General features: G+C 40.4%; 1 protein-coding gene across 5 annotated transcripts in view; it reads left to right on the top strand.

Moving 5' to 3' along the window:
- Positions 1-213: 213 nt before the first annotated feature.
- The window catches only part of PTPDC1 (protein tyrosine phosphatase domain containing 1), a 32,941-nt gene continuing 11,823 nt past the window's right edge, over positions 214-21,331 (top strand). Inside the window, exons 1-5 of one of the 5 annotated variants that reach the window (XM_083489305.1) lie at positions 250-464; positions 1,134-1,238; positions 17,300-17,392; positions 20,251-20,422; positions 21,184-21,264. In XM_083489305.1, the coding sequence (XP_083345431.1) occupies positions 17,308-17,392; positions 20,251-20,422; positions 21,184-21,264 (338 nt within the window). In that variant the 5' untranslated portion in view covers positions 250-464; positions 1,134-1,238; positions 17,300-17,307. Of the gene's footprint in view, positions 465-1,133; positions 1,239-5,631; positions 5,731-9,536; positions 9,742-17,299; positions 17,393-19,080; positions 19,853-20,250; positions 20,423-21,183; positions 21,265-21,331 lie in introns of those variants that run through there. The other 4 variants (XM_083489304.1, XM_083489303.1, XM_083489302.1 and 1 more) reach the window with 4 other exon arrangements.

The raw sequence follows: 21,331 nt of genomic DNA, 5'->3' as shown, positions 1-21,331 counted from the left end.
TTAAACTTACGAGCGCTCTTACTTTTTGCCGTGAAGCTACAAAGCCCCACTGGACGAAGCGGGAGGCGGTCAACCAAACCCCAACAGCCCGCCCCCCGTGCCGTTTCCCCTCCAACAGAGCACGGGCGGCCAGCACCTGGCGCTGAAGGAAAGGCCTCCCTCCGCCCCTCCCTCCCCGGTTTCGTTTTTCCCGCCGGCCTGTCACCATGGCAACAAGCCCAAACGAGGCCTGGCCTGGCGGGCCGCGCAGGCGCACCCGCGGCGCTTTTTTTGTTCGGAGGCCGCTCCTCTTGGCTTCGCCTCGCCTTTTCAAGAAGCCGCCGCCTGGAAGGCGGGACGGGCCCTCCCATCCCTCGGGCCTTCCCCAATGCCGGCCGGGCCCGGCGCGGAGAGGAGGTCCGGGAGCGCCGGATGGGGGGTTTCTCCGCCCCGCCGCCGCCGCCTCAGAAGCCGACCGTGACGAGGTGGGTTCGCTTCCGCCGCTTCGCAGGATATGCTCCCGCGGCGTCTGCCCTTCCCCCCCCACCGGAGGGGGGCGGCTCCCCGAGGGCTACGAGGCGAGGCTCTCCCTAGCCAGCCTCGCAGCTCCCCCGGTGCTGCTTCCTCGGTTTTCGGAGTCCTGAGTTGCACCCCCCCCCCACACACCTATAAGCTTTTCTCCCACCCCACAGACGGCTTCCTCCGCTGCCCCTATGCGCTTCTCAGGTGACCGTCAGGGATGCTGCTCTGTGGGTCACTCACACGCTGGCTGGCCACCTGCCATGGATGCTCGGGTTGAGATTCCTGCATTGCAGGGGGTTGGACTAGATGACCCTGGGGGTTCCCTTTCAAACTCTACGATGCTTATGATTCCATGACCCATCCACTCATCTTCCAGGCTGCTTCCCCACATAGGTAGGGTTTACTTTTAGTTCCTAGGCTGCGTCTCACTCCAAACAGGGGAGCCCTCGCCCCTTCAGTGATATGGTCAAAAAAGCTTGGGGTGGGGGTGGGGGGAACAAACCCGAACTAAATCGGGAAATCTGGAGACAAGAGGATGAGGGTTCCTCTCCTCTCCTTCTGAAGAGGCACGTGGCTGCTTGGACTCCTGCACTTTGGCAATCGGGTGCTTCAGACTTTTTGTGTTGTTTCAGAGAATTGGCCACCAGATGACAGTGGAAAGATAGAAGCTGTGGAAAGTAAAAACCTTTTCAGACAACTTAGCACTACTAAAATACTGTCTTCTGTCTGATCTGAAGGTACTTTGTCACCTGCCTTTGTCAAGATGCAAGGGATGTAACTTACATTAAATCCATCTAGTGTGGATAATTAGGGGATGTTTTCTACAGACAAATAAAAATGCTGTGATGAAATGATAGGAGGGGGTACCTTTTTGTATTACTTGCAAAAATATCCAAGCACTGAATATGCAGTGCACTCTAAGGCAGGGGTGGGAACCTTTTTGAGCATAAGGGTTCCCTACCCTCATGGGTGAGGCTCTTGTGCTGGTAATGGGCAGAGTAACAAATATAAATTTACTTTTCTGCAGTAGACTAGTTTATTCACATAAAAACATGCAGTTCTAAGAATTTTGTTGGAGTAGAAAACCTATAACTGCCTTGAAAAAAATAACTGATAATTACTGTTTCTTTAAACTTTTAACACCTATGCATTTCTAGAGAATCCAAGATAATTGTTATGGGTGATATTCAACTAAGTCATACTCAAAATAGACCTATTGAAATTAATGGACTTGATTAATTTCAGTCTACTCGGAGGCCATGTACAATGTAGCCTTTGCGAATCACAGGGCTCATTTTCTCACAGTGTTCCTTTATACATAGTGGTTTGCAATTGTACACACCTTCCTGCGATAGTGTCATCTAAAATGACAGCTCCTATCTGTGTTGTCTGTACATGTTTTCAAACTAGTGTGCAAACTATTCCCTTTCCCTCATTTGGTATTTCCACAGACTTTAGAAAGAGAGGGTCTGGAAACTGGTATATTGATGTACAGATGATATATATTGGTACTATACAGAGGTGGCTAATAGTGGCCACTAATGAAAAACAATGGGTTGGATTCAATGAAGTAGCCCTGCTCAGAGTAGCCCTAATGAAATTAATCGACCTAACTTAGTCAATATTCATTAATTTCAGTGGTTCTCATCTGCACTTAAGTAATTTGTCAGCAGGACAGAGAGAATGACCTCTCTAGAAGATCTCAGTGCCTAGACAGGCTTGCAAGGAACAAGATGGTCCTCCAGGTGGCTGTTGAGAAGCCCTTGGTCATACTTGGGAGTTATTTCTTACATGCTAGCAATTGAAAGTCATCTAAAAGCTATAGACAACTCTTTGTGTTTGTGGTTTTTCATCAGCTCTGATAATTTAACTATTTTTTTCCAGTTTATGAAGGAAATGGGCTTAGGTAAGGGAATTGATTCAAACAAGATCAGTTTTTACTTTTGCGTATTTGACAGCTCACAGCTTTACTGGCAGTGTCAAAAGCCTGATTTTATTTGTATCTCACTAATGGCTATGGGAAGTGTGTTCTGCTTAAGTTAAAGCTTTTCCTTTACATGTTCACTGATTATACTTGTGCTTTTAAAAACAACTTGCATCTGCCCAATTCTGCCAGTAATTTTTCCTGTAGTCTAGCAGAAGCTTTTTAACTTCAGAACCAATCACACTAACATTAGACATGTTAAAAGTCCCATGATTTCAGTGGGAGATAAGCACACATTTTGTTCTCATGTTGAGATAAATTAGATTTAGAAATGCTTAATCTGGTTAGAATTGTACCACTGTTTGACAATTTTAACGATGAGTTACCATGGCCTCCCAATTGGGTTTAGTGACTGCACTGGTGGGATTTAGCAGCACTGAAATATTGTGCTTACTCAAATAGTAGCTATGACCTAAGACACAGGGAGTACACATCTTGGGTAAGCATATGCGGTGTTATTACATAATAACTTTTCTTCTTGAATCCTTTGCTCTGGAAAAAAACATGTTTTTCATTCGTTGATATTTGTGTTTGTGCTTGTGGTATTAGAGCTCTTGAGGCTAAATGTTGTGCTTACTTAACCTAGTTTTGTTTGACAGAGCTATTAGAAAATAAATAAAAAGTGAGTGTTTTCACATATACATTGTTTTTACTAATTAATAACAAAAATTAGTTATCTGGTTTTGGTTTCTGCCTTGATTTTTTTTTACTGTTATTCACATAATAACAGCAATAAAACTGATTAGCTTCCTAGCTGATTATGTGGAGCTAATTATTTTTTTCTTCTGCACTGTTCCCTTGACTCTTGGTGCTTAGAAAGAACTTATTGTTTCTAGCAAGCTTTCATCCTAGTTAGTAAAAATTGGGCCCCAGGCCTGTGGGATAATTAATCCCAGGGTGATATATACAAGCAATATATATAAGGTGATACATACAATTGCTTTTGAAGCAATTTTCTTTCCCTTCTTTCTCTTATCAACAGTTTCTGTAAAGTCCTTTATGGTAGCAAGGGAATATATAAACAAGTGACGCAATGCTTCAAATTTCAGAATTGGCTGGATGCAGCCAAAGTTCTGAAGTGCATTGTTAGCTCTTTCTTTTTAATCCATTATTTAAAAAGTTGCAAAATACAGAACTGAAGAATAAAAGAAAAAAATGAAAGAAAAAGAAAGAAAAAAAGAGAGAATGATATTTGATCACTATCCTGTTTAGGTATAAGTGTAACATATGCAATGACCCAATAATTTCAGTTGTTTATAATCCCAGTGTCTTTGCTGGCCGGTCAAATATAAGCATTTAGCTGACACACTATTTTCCAGGCTTATTTGCTGTTCAGGCTTAGGTCTTGGGCAGGAGTTTTCTTGCTTGCATAAAACGAATAGATACCTCCTCCTAAAGTTCTGTGAATATACGTTACTGTATTCCAAAGAGAGTAGGCTAGGGTGAATACAGTGGCAACTATGTGCTGTATCAGCTGTAGAAAAGGAGCAGCCGGAAGGTCAAATAAAACAGTGCAGTAAAGTTCACTTCTGTAGTGTGTAGAAGAGTCACAATTTCAGCCAGTGTGTTGTAGGAGTTCAAACTAGGACTGGGGAGGCGCAAGTTAAGATCCCCACTGTGCCATTAAGCTCTTTCTGAGTTGCTTTGAGCCAACCACTAGCTTATTTTACTGCCTAGTGCAGCAGACACTAATAAAAAGACAATTAACAACAAAATAAAAACATATTTAAAACATGCATCGTCTTGGACCATCTTGGTCTAAACCTTGGACCATCTTGGCTGTGAGTCCGGGAAAACCCGCTCCATGCCTTGCAGGCCCCTTTTCACCTGGCCTGGGAGAGCAGGGCCCTGACTGATTCCAGCTACAAAACCTGAGGCTATTGGGCTGGGGGGGTTAGGGAGTTTTGTTGGTTTTTTCAGCTATTGCTGTTAATTATTTGTATCTTTATTTTAGATCTTATGATTTGTGTGGAAATTGTTTGATTTTGTTGTGTATTTTTATATTTAGTGTTTATGACTACTTTATTATGTTGTAATTATTTATTTTTTCCACTTTGTAAGCCGTCTTGAGCATGGGTTGAACTATGGAAAGACGGCATGCAAATAAAATTATGTATGTATGTGTGCAGACATTTCTGTTTTCTGAGGCTAATTTGGCTAATACCTGCTCTGTGTTTTATCTGCTGCCTTATATTACTGGTGACGTTTTGGTTTTATTGTATATTTTACTGCTTTATTTCTTATACCACCCAGGAATGTATTGAATAAAGGGCGGTATACAAATGTTTTTAAAATGGAAGAGAATGAATGAATGAATTTACCAAAGGGATGCCTTACAAACTTGCCTTATCAGATGCTGGCAGCTGCAGTTTTTAAAAACAAAACAAAACAAAATACCAGCCTGTTATTTAAGCAGCTGCCTAGTAGCCATGAGGTGAGTGAGTGGGTTAGTGGAAAAGGAAGGACCCTTTTTTATGCCCAACAGACTGCTAGAAGAGGGTCTGAGCTCTCCATCGCTCCTGTGCCAGCCCCCAACAGGCAAGTAACATTTATAGGGATATATACAAGGTTGCTTTTACCATGCTCAGCCCAGTTAACTTAGCTTTATCTTCCAAATTCTGTGTTTAAAAGTCACAGGAAGAAGCAAAACAGTCTAGAGAGGTAGTACGAAAACATAATCTGTTTTAACATAAATATTATATTGTCAATATTAGAGTGTGAAACTATAATCACTGTTCCAAAGTGGTAAACTTCATTTACCTCTTAAGAATAAAGGGGTGCTTTCTAGATAAGAAAGGCATTCTTATTTCAAAATGGTTAACTTCATTTTCCTTTTCATTATTAACTTTTAATATAAGTGTTCATCAAGAAATGCTTGTTGGATACCTAAAATTACTGAATTAAGGTGTGTATCTTAACTGGCAGTTTTGAATTAATTAACTTCAAAAATAACAAGGAAGAATACTGCATTGCAATGGCTTTGTAATATAGGCCAGGCCCAAGAAAGCAGTATTTGGGATAATTATCTACATAGCACATTTAGTGTTCCGCATGTAGGTTGAAGAGAAAGTAGGCTGCTACTGGCTCCTCCCAGATTACCATTTACAAATCCAATTAACAACAGCAGAAACTGCAGCACCCAGCAGAACCCTTCTGTATTTCTACACTGTGCTGTTCTTGTGATTGGTCAAAACTGGTAGTAATGAAAGGATCAACTATTACCAATTCTTTTTACTGGGTTACAGGTAAGGCTACCAAGCTGCAATTACGGTGAATGATCTGCTTGTAAAATAGGAGGTTAACATTAATTCTGGGCATTTGACATGTTCAGATACAAGAGAACTGTAAGCATAGAGGACAGTTCTAAAACAAGTTTTATGACAAAGCTATTTAATACATTTAATCATAGAACATAATGATTCTAATTCCCATGTAAAACTGGAAAAGGTGGGAAATGTCAGCTTTTTTTGTTTGTTTTTGAAGCAGTTAATGTATTCAGTTTTCCACACTCTTTTGTTACAGTTTTCTGTGTTAATTACTGGCTGGAAGCCTGTTCAAGATACTGTAAAATATTTGAAAATTGTTACGTTGCGTCCTACCATAATGATACTGACAGTGGATTACTTACTGCTAATTAATTTCTGTCATTTAGCATTCAAGTTCTTGCCGTTAATACATGGCAGTTTGAAACACTGAACTATCATAGAACACCACGTATCACCAATTAAATTGCATGTCTTTATTCCTTTTGTCTGCATTTGGTGCATATAAGCAGCCCTGGCTCTACCTAAACATGGTGCTTACTGATTAAGTGAAAATCAGTTGTGACTAAAACAGATGGTGAATGGTTTTTCAGCAAATCAAAGACAATTTTCAACTTTTCTTCTGGTCCTTGTCTTACACTTAGTGATTATTTTTCTGCCACCATCTCACATGATTAACCTAGATATTTAGTCTTGTACCTTGTCTTTCATCTTAGGACAGGGATTGTACTGTGGCTGGAATGTTCCTTTTTTAAAAAAAGTTGGGTACATAAGCTTCAAGAATTGTAGTTTATGTACTTCCAGTTTTGTAATTGTGAGACTGAGGGGCTATAGCTGTGTATATAGAGCTTGAGCACAATGGTTCTTTTGCTGACCCTCACCTCAATACACCAATATTTCTGCTCTAGAAATGGATTTCTCTGACAGATGTGGCACAACAACTATTAGCAAGCCAAGAAAAGGACTCAGGAAGTTCACGTTCCATTTACGTGTGTCCTAGTGACCTTTTGGCCAGTATTGAGCCAGCTATGATTCTTAAGCTCACTTTAACAGCTGGCAGGCAGCGTTGCAAGCGTGCACCTTTGGCACTTGCCTTATTTAAACTGCTGTTGCTATAGATGTATCACCATCTGTTCTTTCCATCAGTTGCAGCTGTATTAGCTAATATCTTTTCAGCGAATCTCTCTGGCAGCAGAGTACTGTGTCCCCCTAAAACTCTTTCCTTTGGAAGGCCCTCCAGAGCAACTTGAGAGACTTCTGCTAGAAGGAAAAAAATAAGTTGCTGGGGTGAGAAAAGGCACCCATGGACTCTGGCACTGGCTTCCCATTGCCTGCAGCAGTGGTTTGAGGCAGCCCTGGTGAGATGCCTTATGGTGACTTCCGCCTTCTGCTGCCATGGCTTTGCTTCTCCCCATTTGCCATTGTTTCAGTGTAACTGCCCTTTCCTGCTCTGCTTGTCTACCCAACTGCTTGCTTGGTGAATGGAGCAGCTGACCACACTTTTCTCTAGGAAAGTGGTAGTAGCCGTCTGGGTGCTCTGCTACCTAATGGAAAATGGCGCTGGCAGGAAGTCAGAAAACAACTCTTTTATGTGATCACATAATGCATAAGTTCCTTTCCCACTTCCTGTCAGTACCATTTGCGAAACAGATGACAAGTAGTCAGTTGCTCAGGCTGCAATATCAGTAAAACCACTATCTGAAGCTGTGCAGCTGGATTTTAAATTGCATTCCTTGGAACTTCATCTCTTCCAAGCAGTGGTTCTCCTGAGATATTTAACAAAAGCATAGCAAGACCAAAGGTCCATCTGGTCTAGCATCCTGTTGCTACAGTGATGGACCAGATGCCTATGGAAACCTGCAGGCAGGTTAAGAGCCCCATAGCACTCTTCCCATTTGTGTCTTCCTTTATTTTACTCAATACAGTATGCACACAAACAAAATAAACAAATATCGCATTATTCTCTGAACTGTCCTGAGACCTCCGGGTATAGGGAGGTATATAAATTCAATAAATAATAAATAACATCATTTTACATAACCTTAGAGCATTAATGGTCAGTATAGGCTCTCTACAGACATGTTTGTGAAATTAGTGGGAGAGATTTGCTATCAACTTCCCTTACGTAAGAAAAGAAGGGGGACCAGGTTTCATCATTATAACACCTTTTGCTACCCTTCTAAGCCCAGTTAATCGCTCTGAAATAGCCACATTCCAGATATTTTTGAATCCAACTTCAAGGGGTAGCTCAGCCTGGAATTTCCAAAAATACGCTATCACCAAATGTGCAGCCGTCAGGAAAAAGAAAATTAGATCTTTATGTTGAATAGTGAGATCAGAATCTAGATTTAATGAGAGCAGAGCTAAAGCTAGATTTGGTGAGAGAGGTGTAGCAATTTTAGAAATGATACCGAAGACCTTTGTCCAAAATGTGTGGACAAATTTACATTCCCACCAAGCATGAAAATATGTTCTCCTATTCCCACATCCCCTCCCACAAAGAGGGGATAAGGATTTGTTGATTTTTGCTACGCGAACCAGAGTCCATTGCCACCTGAGGACGACCTTCAAAGAAGCTTCTTGAAGGTGAGATGAAATGGTTCTTAAAGGTGGGGTCCTCCATATGCCTTCCGACTCATTATCATTGATTTCTTTGCCTATTTCAGTCTCTCATACTACGTGCAAACCTTTTTCATTCCCAATGTAATATTCCATGAGCACACCATAAATCAATGAAACCACACCTTTCATATCACAGTGGGATTCAATGCACCTTGTTTCAAATGTCATAAGAGAGCAAACAACTGCAAATGAACAATATCGGAGAATCTGGAGCCAGTTGGGGTGCAGATCATTTAGATTTTCCTTTAACCTTTCTTTACCTATTGCTTTGCCTTTATAGAGTGAGTATAAGCCTCTGTTTTTCCATTCTTTGTGTGCCAATATTTATCTTATTGATAAATGGCAGATAAATTTATCTGCCTTGATAAAAGGCAGGATGGTCTAGAAAGGGAGTTACCGTAATGGCGACGTTCCAGAGGCCAACATTTTCCTTTGATTTTTCCATGTCAAGATTGTAGTTTTTTAAAAGGGATTCAACTCCCTTTATCACCGATTCTAAAAATTTAAAGAAGGGAAGTGCTCAGAATGCTGGCATGGCTGGGGCAAGTTCAATATGGACCCAGGGATCTTCTGTTTGGTCCCAATCTGTTGGATTAATGATTTCATTTGAAATGCCACTTTATCTACAACATGCTGTTACATGTGTAGAGTTTGTTCTTCACACACGGCCCTAAAACATGCTTTGAGAGATGGGGACTTTTATAATAATTTAAGAATAATTTATTATTTATACTCTGCCAATCTGGCTGAGTTTCCCCAGCCACTCTGGGCGGCTCCCAATCGAGTGTTAAAAACAACACAGCATTAAATATTAAAAACTTCCCTAAACAGGGTTGCCTTCAGATACCTTTTAAAAATAGGATAGCTGCTTATTTCCTTGACATCTGATGGGAGGGCATTCCACAGGGCGGGCACGACTACCGAGAAGGCCCTCTGTCTGGTTCTCTGTAACCTTTTGCAGGAGTCACAACTGAGTGCCGTTCAAAAGATCTGTTTGAACAGTTCATTCATACCACACCAAAGGTTTCTTTGGATGCTAAAGAGAAGCATCCATTTATTATATAAAAAAACAAAGAAATGACAGTGCAGCATAAATATAAAATCACAGGTGTTTTTGAACCAGTGTCTTAACACATCCATACTCTAAAGAAATAAGCAGCCCTAATCTACAATAGAAATAAAGCAGTGGACCAATTGCCCGGCTCAGTAAATAGCAGCTCCCTGTGTTACTTGTTCTTCTATATGCTTGGGTTATTATCTGTTTGATAATGCTTTCTGCTATTTTACCAGGAACAGCCTGTCATATCTTGGATCTTCCCTGGATCCCTTTTTTAAAAAATGGTTCTATATTGGCCACTTTCCAATCCCCAGGTATGGAAACTGATCTTAGGGACGTGTTACTTTAAGAACTCTGAGGATTTGTTCATTTTTAATTTATTGGTAAGGTGAGAACTGCTTACCACTGTTTGCTTCAGTTCAGGCACAAGAATCTGGCCTACGTTTTCTGCAGTGAAAACAGATGCAAAGAATTCAACCAGTTTCTGATTTTAGAAGTCTGGAACTGAAAGTGAAAATAAATAGCTGTGACTATGGACTGGCCAGTACAGTTAAGCACACTTTAAGCCCATTGAAATCAGTCAGCGTAAACAGGCTTAACTGTGTGCTGGACTGTAGCCGGTGAGACTTGCACCCCATGATATGACTTGTATGATAAGGCTGCACAGTTTCGTTGCCTAGCTATATTAACAGCAAGGATACTCCTGCTTAGTGCTAACAAATAAAATGTATAAAATAGATATTTGGAGAGTTAACTAAATTACATGGGTATTAATGGTAAGACAACAAAAATGGATTTTGTGAGTTCTTTAAGTAATAAAGGAGAGCCTTGGAGGGTAAATACCCACCATTTATTATGCAGTGGTGGGAAGACCTTCGTACCCTTGCCACCTATTTGGATGGCTTATATTGAGCTATATGTGTAAACTAAGATGGGTGTATTGAAAGTTATTGTATTGTTTTCCTTTTATTTCCTTTTAATAATTTTTCAATAAAAAAGCAAAAGAAATTACTTTATTGTGTTTTAAATAGTATCCCATGTGACCTATTTTGATTTCTAAGATTGCGTGTAAGCATTTTTTTATACTGTCTATATGAATCACTGAGAGTAAGAGGAGGTGTGTAGACTTGACCCAACCATGGATGAGTAAAAAAAGAAAGAGGTAATGTGATTTATTTATTGTTTTATTTTCTTACATTTATTTCCGACCTTCCTTCCATCATACAACCCAAAATAAAGTGTGTGTGGTTTTGAGGTAGTCTCCCAACCAGGCACTGCCTAAACTCAGTCCTGTGTGGCTTCAGCAAGGTGCCATACCATACCCTGAGAACATCATGATTCTTGTCTGTTATATAACATCTCTATTATCATTACCCAAAATGTTAGATAGATGGATACGGATTGATACATTGTGGATTTATAATTTGTTGAGATAATCAGTAGGTAACTGAAAATAAATTCAGTAATTTTTCACCAGTTCCATTTTTGGAGGGTAAATTCTGACTCAGATGCCTTTTGCCTGCTAACTAGCACTCTCCTTGTGCGCCAATCCAGCCAGGTGTTCCATGCTTGTGGAAGCAGACTTCTGTGTTGTGCATCCCTTGTAAGATAGAGTTGTCAGCAGCTGGACTGAGGAGGAATGGTGGGGATCGCCCCCTCCCCGAACCTTCCCAAGAACAGGAGGACAGTATAGATTTATAACAGTGTTTTGCAGAAGGTCATAGTTCAGAGACTGCAGAGGGGAGAAGCTGGGAAATAATGGGAGAGGAACAGCAGGAAGAGACAGACTCAGTGTCTTTAGAAATATTCCTGCCCCCCTCCCCCAGGACCAGGCAGGCATTGAGAGTAGTAGAACAGAAAGCTCAGAGGCAGAAAACTCAGATCAGCTGACGCAGGGATGACGCAGAATAGAAGAGATTGAGGGGGTGTGACTTTACTTGGAGTAACGCCATTATCTAAGAGAAACTACTTTTCTTCGTCTCTCTGTGAATATTGAATAAAATATTTGATAAGAACTCTTCTTGTTTATCTGCTTCTTGGCTGCCACCGTGGGAGGGATTTGATTTCCTGAAGCCTGATAAGAATTGTGCTTGTGGCAGAGGAATTCAAACCCCAGCCAGGCAGGGGTGGGAGATGATGCAGTGGCATAACCACCACAGCATCCACAGCTGCACTGCTCATGTTGACCCAGGTGGAAGGCAGGGTAGGCAAAAGCCTGCTCTGGACAGCACCAATCTGGAGTTGGCATAGTCACTGGGCCTGGTGCTGTTGGGTGAGGGCAGTGGGGCTGGTTGGGGATCCAGGAAAGCCCATACCAGTTCATCCCCATCCCTGGAACTTTCCATGGGCTACTGCCAGTGGGAAGCCTGCCAGACATCAGAGCAGCGGCTGGAATGTGGAGCAGGGAGCAGTGCAGTAATCCTGGGCTAGGTGGAGGGAGACCTCCACTCCATCCGCATGCATTCTAACCCAGCAGATCATGGTTTTGGATTGCATTTGCAGCCTGCCCGGTCTAACAGCAGAGCAATGTATGTAGCCCTTTCAAATAACCACAATTCTACTGATCAGGTCAATGGGTTGTTGAAAGTTCCCTCTTTCCGTGCTTAGCAGCAGATCAGTGGAACTTCGTCTATAAAGGCACAATTCGGCTGCTCCTTGCAGATTCTGTTGGATCAGAGAACTGGGACACATGTGGACCTGCTTTGATTGAAATAAATAGAGCAAGGTTACAGCCTTGGTAAAATACGGTAATCTCTCAATTTATAAAGACTGAAGCGGAGTTTCCATTAAGCAATTGAGTCTTGAATTTTGATTTCTGACTCTTTGCTCTTTCAAAAAATACTCTCAAAATTGTTCATTAAATGGATGAGGGATAAAGAAGGAAGTGCTATCAGTAAAGAAGTAGGATTAGAACAGTTGGCCACTTGTGCCCCTGCTCAGAGACTCTTGCCTTAATATATAGGAACCTCTCAGCATCATTTGCCACAGAAGCAGGGGTAATCTAGGATTTAACATATAACCTCTTTAATTATAGGAGTGAATCATTAGTTTAGCCCAGCAGCCTATGCAAACCCAGGAAATTATCTGGCTAGGCATTAAAGTTTAAGACCAATTGTTAAAAACAAAACAAGGAGTAGTGAGTTCATTATGTTGTGATGAAGTAATAAGAGCAATACCAGTGCTGTAATCTTTATCTTGATTGGATAACTTCAAGAATGATGAAAATAATCTGAAGACTGTAGATTGTCCAAGAGGGAGAACAGCCACCCGATACAAATTCTGTCCATTAATATGTCCCATTAATTAGTTCCAAGGAAGAGAGCAGCATGTTAGTGAAATGTTTGCTGAATGGTAGCTAGACACAAGCAGTGGAATAATGTTCTATTACAAACCATTTGATAGTATGCTGTTTCTTAAGAATAGCACAATAGGTGCCCTGACCATAAGAGATGTGTTTGTTCATGAGGTAAATAGGTAATGCATATATGTATTTGTATGCTTTATTTCCATTACATGTGTTAAATCAACAATGTGGGGAGGGTGTGGTTCAAAGTGAGGTGACACGTTTCTATTTAACCATGCTCCCAAGATTAATGTTTCTTAACTGTCATGGCAATGGAGGTGCATGTTGCATGGATAAATGTAGTTGATCTGATTAGTCCAATAACCTGACTATCTAGAGCCATGTGGCTTTATTAGCTCTGCAGGAGAATTAGGAACATGGCCTGAAATAACATGGAACATTGTTGTCTAATTATTCAATACCTTCCAAAATTATTTACATAAATACGTAATGAAACATTTGTTGATGCAAGCCTTTCGTTGGTAAATATAAATAATAGCTGTTTATACACTTTCTGTTCAATAAAAAAAGACTTTTTGTAACATAAAAATATATATATACTTCATTTTATAATAATAAATAAATGCAACTTTCATTGATACCTTCCTGGCCGCCCCAAGAAAACCATCACTCCTCCATTTCTGAGATTGGGCTGGCACAGTCCATTTTCCAGCCACTGTATGACGTTCATAGAATTGTAGTGTTGGAAGACACCCCAAGGGCCACCTAGTCCAACCCCATGTAATTCCCAAATCTCAACTAAAGCATCTATGACAGATGGCCATCCACCCTCTTCTTAAAAACCTCCACTGAAGGAGAGTCCACCACCTCTTGTGGGAATCTGTTCAACTGTCAAACAGCTCTTACTGTCAGAAAGTTCTTCCCAATGTTTAGTCAGAATCTACTTTCTTGTAACTTAAATCCATTTGTTCAGGTGGGAGAAATCAAGCCTGCTCCATCTTCCATGTGGCAGCCCCTTACATATCTCCTCTCACTCTCCTCTTTTCCAGACTAAATATACACAGCTCCTTCAATAAGTTTCAGTTTACGTTGTCTTATGCAGAGTCAGACTATTGGTTTTTCTAGCTGTATTCTGACTAGCAGTGGCTTCCCAGGGTCTCCTGCACAAGCCTTTCCCATCATCGTGTACCTGGCCATTTAGGTATTCAAAACAAGAGCTACCTGGACACTAAGCTGTATGTCCCCCACTTCAAGTCTTCCCTTGTCTTGCCCTGTAGTAGAGGCTGTTAAGTTAGTGTTATTGTGTTAGCCCAGGATATTTTGCTGCATGAAGCCGAGTCCAAATGGTGCCTCTCCTATTAGGGCTAACACTTTGCAAAGTCTTGCTGCACCATTCAGGCACTGGTTCCTGCCTGGATCTTTGACTTGCCACAGTGCTGTCTGAGATAGGTTACTTCACCTTTCTGCATAACGCGGCCTGCCCCTGAGCCTTCATGTTCTCCATCTAAATGAATAAAAAATACCCCTCTCAGACTTTACTACCCATCAGGGTTTTTTGATAACACATGTATTATATTTCAGCTGTGCGTGTTTGAAGAAATGTAGCATCTTTGACAACTGTTAGTGAGGATGAAACACCTTTATATATAGATAATAACTGAGCAATGCTACAAGAGGGGGGAATTGTGTTTCCTGACAATTTTTGATGTGGATATGCAAGTGAAGTTCTAAAGAGCTCTTGTTTTCCGTTGTGATTAGTCATCGCACTTTCCTTTCTCATATAAATGCAGAGGTTGAGCATTACTCATAGTACAGAAATTGGAACTGGCTTGACAGTAAATTCACCGCGAGCTCTCTTTCTCTCTATATATATTTTAACCAAAACTTTGTAGGTTTCTGGAAGCCGTTAAATAGCATTGTCGGTATAAAAGAAAATGCATATTTAGGAGTGAGAGTAGAACAAAATAAATCCAAATTTCTGTAAATCTTATTTATTTATCCCCTGCATTTCCAAAGTGGCAAACTATACATAGGCCTAGTTTGCACGATCCAGTATGTCTCCTTTTACATAATGGGGCCACACAGATGTGCAGGCTCCTGGAAGGGAGCTCATAGAAACTTTGCTCTCCCCCCATCCTTTTTCTTTTTCTTTTTTCTTTTTTATAATTTTTTATTATTTCGCACACAAAAATGAAATATAGAAATAAACTAATATCCATTACCTAGCAACTAAAAAAGAAAGGAAAAACAACAACACATTAAATAGTGCTTACAATATGTTTAACATAAAAGTGACTTTTTTCTATATAACTGACTTCCCTTCTACTCCTTGCTTCTATTTCTCATCAATTATTCACTGCCATATTATAACATGTTTTGGTTTTGATATTATTTATTCTATCCTCGGTTTTCCATCGAACTTAAAACTCCTGCTAAAGTTATTCAAATGCTGCTACAGACTTCAAACTGCCGTTACTATTTTTCAGAGAAATTTTAAAAACTTCCCATTTTGAGATAAATACTTCCTTTGATTTATTTTTTATTCTTTCTGATAAGTTATCTAATTCTGCATATTCAATCATTTTTTGAGTCCACTCTGATCTAGAAGGGACTTCTTCGCTTTTCCAATTTGTCGCAATGAGTATTCTTGCTGCAACGGTAGCATAAGGAAAATGTTCCTTTGCTTTTTTTAGGGATATCCGAATCTGTGATTCCCAGTAGGTAAGCCTCTGGTTTTTTGCTGAAAGATATTTTAAACATTTTTTCCAATCCTTTTTCCACCTAGCCAGGGATTTGGTTAATCTCTCTCCTAACCATGAGCTGCCATCTAGAAGAAACCATAGTTTGGCTTAATGTGTTATGCAAATCAGGCCAATGTAAAATGCGTAATTATCATTCCAACCCATTAAAGAACAAACATACTAAAACTCTTTAATCATATGTGTATTTTTTTCATGGAACTAGTTGTCAGCGCTGAGAAATGCACATTAAATACTATTCTGGGTACTTCTACTGATTTTATGCTTTTTTGATCACATGCTCATCCTTCCTTTCCTCCAGAGGAGCTTTCAAGTGCCTCTTGTTTGTTCTCACATGTATGTAAACGTGACAGAGCAGCTCTTAAAGAGAGCCTGCAAACTTGTGGCAATATAATGTGACTCTTTCAGTAGAGAGCAATTGACTGTGTTCTCTGCTGTGGGAAAAGCTTCCGTGTGCAAGTCCTCTGGGGATATGTTTCAGGTGACAGGACCTTTTTTAGATGCATCTAGATCAGATCTAAAATTGGCATAAAATTTGCTTCTTAAGAGACTTTATTGTGCCTTACCATATTTAATTTGGAATCACAGCTCAGACCTCACACTTTCTGAACTAGCACAGAAGTGCTTCTTAAGAGTTTAAGAAGGGACAGAGTGGTCATCTACTGCATTAAATTCATTGGCAGTAGATTCAGGACTGAGAAAGTACTTCTTCCCTTAACGCAATTCATTTACGTGGTTTCACACAGCAGTTTCTACACATTGCACCATCTTCTGCTTATAGTATTGATATGAGTTTGTAGGTGCCATACACCCATAATCATGTTGTTGTTTAGTCGTTTAGTTGTGTCCGACTCTTTGTGACCCCATGGACCAGAGCACGCCAGGCACTCCTGTCTTCCACTGCCTCCCACAGTTTGGTCAAACTCATGCTGGTAGCTTCGAGAACACTGTCCAACCATCTCATCCTCTGCCGTCCCCTTCTCCTTGTGCCCTCCATCAGGGTCTTTTCCAGGGAGTCTTCTCTTCTCATGAGGTTGCCAAAGTATTGGAGCCTCAGCTTCAGGATCTGTCCTTCCAGTGAGCACTCAGGGCTGGTTTCCTTAAGAATGGATAGGTCTGATCTTCTTGCAGTCCATGGGACTCTCAAGAGTCTCCTCCAGCACCATAATTCAAAAGCATCAATTCTTCGGCGATGAGCCTTCTTTATGGTCCAGCTCTCACTTCCATACATCACTACTGGACCATAATCATAGCAAGTGTTAAAAGCTAATCAAGCCAGGCTAGCTTCCTGACGAGGTAACCACCTGGGTGATAGGTCATTAAGAGAACAAAGAAAAGAGTCCTCTGTGCCAGATGTCAAATGGGTGGGGCCCCTCATCCAGTGCTTAGACAGTTGGAAGGACAAAGCCTGAGCCTTTGAAGGGAGAGTTGGCTGGGATGTGACCTAGAGGAAAAAGAAGCAGGCTGGAAAATCAAAAGAGAAAGTCATGGCTGATTTCTGCTGGCATCCAAGGCTGTGGGACCAAGAGCCTTTTGGGGTGTTGATGCTGCGAACCCCTCCTTCGTAGGTTCAGGTTATGTATGTGTGTTTAAATAAACCTTGTGTCATAAAGCCACCAGTCTCTGCTGTGCCTCATTCCAAAGGAAACACTGGTCCTGGGTAAGCGCCTGGTCCCCCTGGAATCTTGCACTGCTCAGAGATTGGGGTGGTGTGCAACAGTACGTTCTGCCTTGGCTTTCCTCCTCTGGCTATTTTTGAAGACATGCAACAAACCACAACTAAGGCTACTGTGGCAAATGTTTCAACAGGTACTGCGATGGCTGCAGGAGTCCTGTTGGAAAATGAATTACCCTACTGTTCTCTGGTATCAAGTAGTGCATATCTTGCAACCATGAGTTCAGGTAAGTGGGCTTTTTGGGGGGGGGAGCTATTTGTAGTAAATTAAAATGTGGCATAAAACAATGAAAAAACTCCAGGCTATTCTTGCAAATTGTGATGTTGAAAACCAGATATCGCCCAGCCCTAGTCTCACACCCACACATAATTTGGATTTGTATATAAGGAGCAACATTGGTCTTTCCCATAGATGTTCCTGTTTGTGTTTTCCCTGCTTTTAAATTTGTTGATTCTAATCTGTTGAACCTGTTAAAAAAAAAAAACCCTGCCCAAGAATTGTGTAAAAGTATACAGTCAAGCAATTGTAAATTTCCTTCTGCAGTTTTCTGGTTTGGTGCAAGTTTAGAGATATAGATATTACCCAGTGGAAGAGGTTCCCCCTGTTTCTCCTCCAATACACTTCAGAGGAGGGACTAGGGTGGAAAATCAGCAGCTGCCCCAGAAGCAGTGCTGGAATAATAGCAGAATGTAACAGAGGGATGATATTGACAAGGCAGGATAACAAATGACTATTGTCATGACTTGTAATTCTGATTCATCATTTTGGCAGAGTGCTTTTAAGGTCAGTAAATTAAGAAAACCAAAGTTGCAGAATGTGATTAGGTCTTTTTCCTCATGTCCGAATCTCATGTTCCTAATTGTCCAAAAAAATAATAATGATCGGAGACCTGGGATGAGAACTCTCTCCACCTTGCAACTACAGGGAGCTACTTTGGATAGCACTGTGCTCACTATTTGCTGTTGATTCAGCAATATCATGCCAGGTTCTGGGCACCACTAAATCTTACAATTAAATGTTTTACTTTTTTTTTTAACAAGAGAGAGGTTGTTTTGATTGTGTGGAGAAGTCTGTACCTTTTGGGTTTCTTCATTTATTGTTTCACCTGATTTCTGTTCCTTCAAAAAGGATGGGCAGGGGGAGAAATGACATAAGTACGAGCTCCTGAGGATTGGGCACCAGTATGACTGCTCCAGGTTATGCATGACTTCCGACACATGGCTGTGCTGAGAGGGCCATTTGGGTTGGGAAATGTATAAACTGGGGTGTAGACAAAAAGGAAGTTGAAAGCTATGTAAACCAGTTGGCACAGCTACAAGATTTCCAGTAACTCCATTTGTGAAGCAGTCCAACACCTTTTAAAGTGAATTAAAAGACTTGTCCTGTTTTGCCATTAAATTATAGTTAAGACCCTTAGTTGGACTGAAAGAATATGAGTGACTTCTAGCGGTTTCTGGTGGAAATTTAGGGTATATTCACAGAAATTCTCTGGTGGTGCAATGTGCTGTGACAGGCATGTACTTAAGAGTGCAATTTGTTGTGTATCTGCTTATGCATTGGGAATTCGCGGTGTAGAAATTCCTGCTGGAGACTAAGCAAATGAATAAATCCATTTTTGGATTGCTGACATATTCTTTGATAAGTGCTCCCAGGACCGCTTTGGATTGCTTTGTTGTTGTTCATACTATGAGGAATTATTTTATCCCTCATCTGTTTCCTTCACCCTTCAAGTAGTATCTATACATTCTTTTACAGATCTCATAAAATAGCAAGATAACTTTTTTTTAAAAGAGTAGTGTGGCTTTTTATTCCTGCTGATAAAATACTTTACAGATCTTAGTGTTTCTTTAGGAAGCTTTATTTCTACACTAGCATTAAAATTAAAAGGCATGATAATTATTTTGCTGGGGAAATGAGTGTGTTATATAATTTCTCTCCAAGAAAAGGTTAATTCCCCTTTTCATTCTTTTACATAAGGCTCTCCACGCACTTCTGATTTTCATCTTCCAATCCGGCATGGGATGTTCGTTGACACCTTAGTCACGATTTCTTGAATTGTATTAATTTCTGAGGGTTTTTTTTTTTAATAAAAAGATGAAGCAGCCTCTTCTTGTCCAGGCTGTCGAGGTCTGTACTTCCAATTCCAGAAGCCTTTCCTGTTCATAGTAAACTATTTGGGAGTCCTGCTGCAGTTTGGAATGATCTGCTTCAAGTGATTCTAATCCTCATCGGCAGTGGAACAGTTTGTCCCACACAGAATCAATGTATATAGAATTCAGCTGCCAAAAGGGTAGCTGCCACTAGTGAGTTCATTGTTGGTTTCTATGGAGACAGAGCAGCCTATCCTGAACAGCTATTAGATCATACAGAAAGATGCATGTCTCTGTGCAAGTTCAGTACTGAGCAAGTCAGACTTCTCATTCAGTTTGACTTCCTACAGCATTTCTAAACTGCTCCAAGTAGTGGGTGACCATGCAAGGCTCACCCAGAAGACGCTTGACAGTGAATATTTTTAGCAACTTTTTTCAGGGCCGGAGACATTCCTCCTCTGATCCTCTTCTCCGCATACTCCAAAGGCGACGGAGCTCTGTTGTAGAGGTCCTCTCGACTTCTACGCATAGAGTTATGGTGGCCATTTCCTCTGTAAGCCCCGAGGAGCTAAGTGCTGCTTTCCATGAGAAAAAAAGTAAAGTATTGGCAATTTCCTTTATATAAACTGGACTTGGGTTTTATGGCAATGTGTCTAATCTTGTTCTCATAACTAATCATAGATGAAGTTCTTGACTCTTTACTTATCAGTTTATACCATCATAAAAGCTTAATGTTATTTTTCAGGCAATTTAGTTGAGAAAAAAGCATATGCTGCTTCTAGATAATGACTGACAATTACTTTATTCAGGTGCTGCTACATACAAAGACCCTTGAGAGGGAAACGTTAAGACAGAAACCAGTTTTCAGTAAATGTTTTAATGATCCTGATTGCTTTGCCTGCTTTGAAATATATACTGCATACATTCGTTTTTATATGATTCACAAAAGTTGTATGATGAAAGATTTTACTTGGTCTTGCCTTTTGTGTTGCAGGAAGGTCTAGGCGTCCGACTGCAAAATACACAAAAGTTGGAGAACGCCTTCGCCATGTCATTCCTGGTCATATGCAGTGTTCTATGGCATGCGGTGGTCGTGCTTGCAAATATGAAAATCCAACTCGGTGGAGTGACCAAGAACAGGCTGTGAAAGGGCTTTACTCTTCCTGGTAATGTGAAGCAATTAGCTTCTACTAGAGTTCTGAAAATGTTGCTTTTAAATGCCAAAGGTTAACCCAGAGTTACTTGTGAGCAAGTCCCATTGAATTCCATTGAACTTCTGAGTAAACAAGTTTAGAATCAGGCTCCACAGTCAGCGAAAGAGAACTAGTTTTATATAGATTTAGATACTTTATGTTTTAGATGTGCAGACCAGCTTAAATACAGTGCTAGTAATCATATTTTACATGCACTACATATGTGGAACAGGTAAGGTTCCTTTTGAATTCTGTGTCTTTGACTTATGCTCAAAATATGTATGTTAAAATTCTATTGTTAGCATTGGCTTTTGCTTTTTGAAGCATGGTTTTAATTTGAGAAATTTTTTTACCACAAACCATATCTTACTTTAATTGAAATTTTAGTATTGAATAGTAAGATTTAGATGTAATGATAGCATTCCCAAGCACTAGAGTGCTATTTTATAAAGCTGTTAAAAGAACATTTTAAAGAAATGTATAGTTATTTTGTGCATGGATATAGAAATAGAAATCTGAATATTCTGTGCTACCTTCTTATTACAGTATCTTGCACCATAATGTAATTTTGTTACGTAACGTTTTTCAGCTAGAGATAATAGACATTAAATGGTTTAAAAGCACATAGTTATCTAAGGTGGCATGGTTTGTTATTATAAAATTACAGCTGAATACCAGCTAGGAAGTATTTTAACCCATAACTGCTCACTTCTTCTCTTCCTGCTCCTTTCCAGGATAACAGATAACATTTTAGCCATGTCTCGACCATCAACAGAACTTATTGAAAAATATAATATTATCGAGCAGTTTCAAAGGTAAAAGAAACAGACTGGTAATGAATTATTGCAGTTCTTACAGCTGTAAAGCTGAACTATTATTTCT

Source organism: Podarcis liolepis (genome assembly GCF_965112155.1).
Source record: "Podarcis liolepis genome assembly, chromosome: 2".
NCBI lineage: Eukaryota > Metazoa > Chordata > Lepidosauria > Squamata > Lacertidae > Podarcis > Podarcis liolepis.
This window is presented reverse-complemented; position numbering and strand designations above follow the sequence as displayed.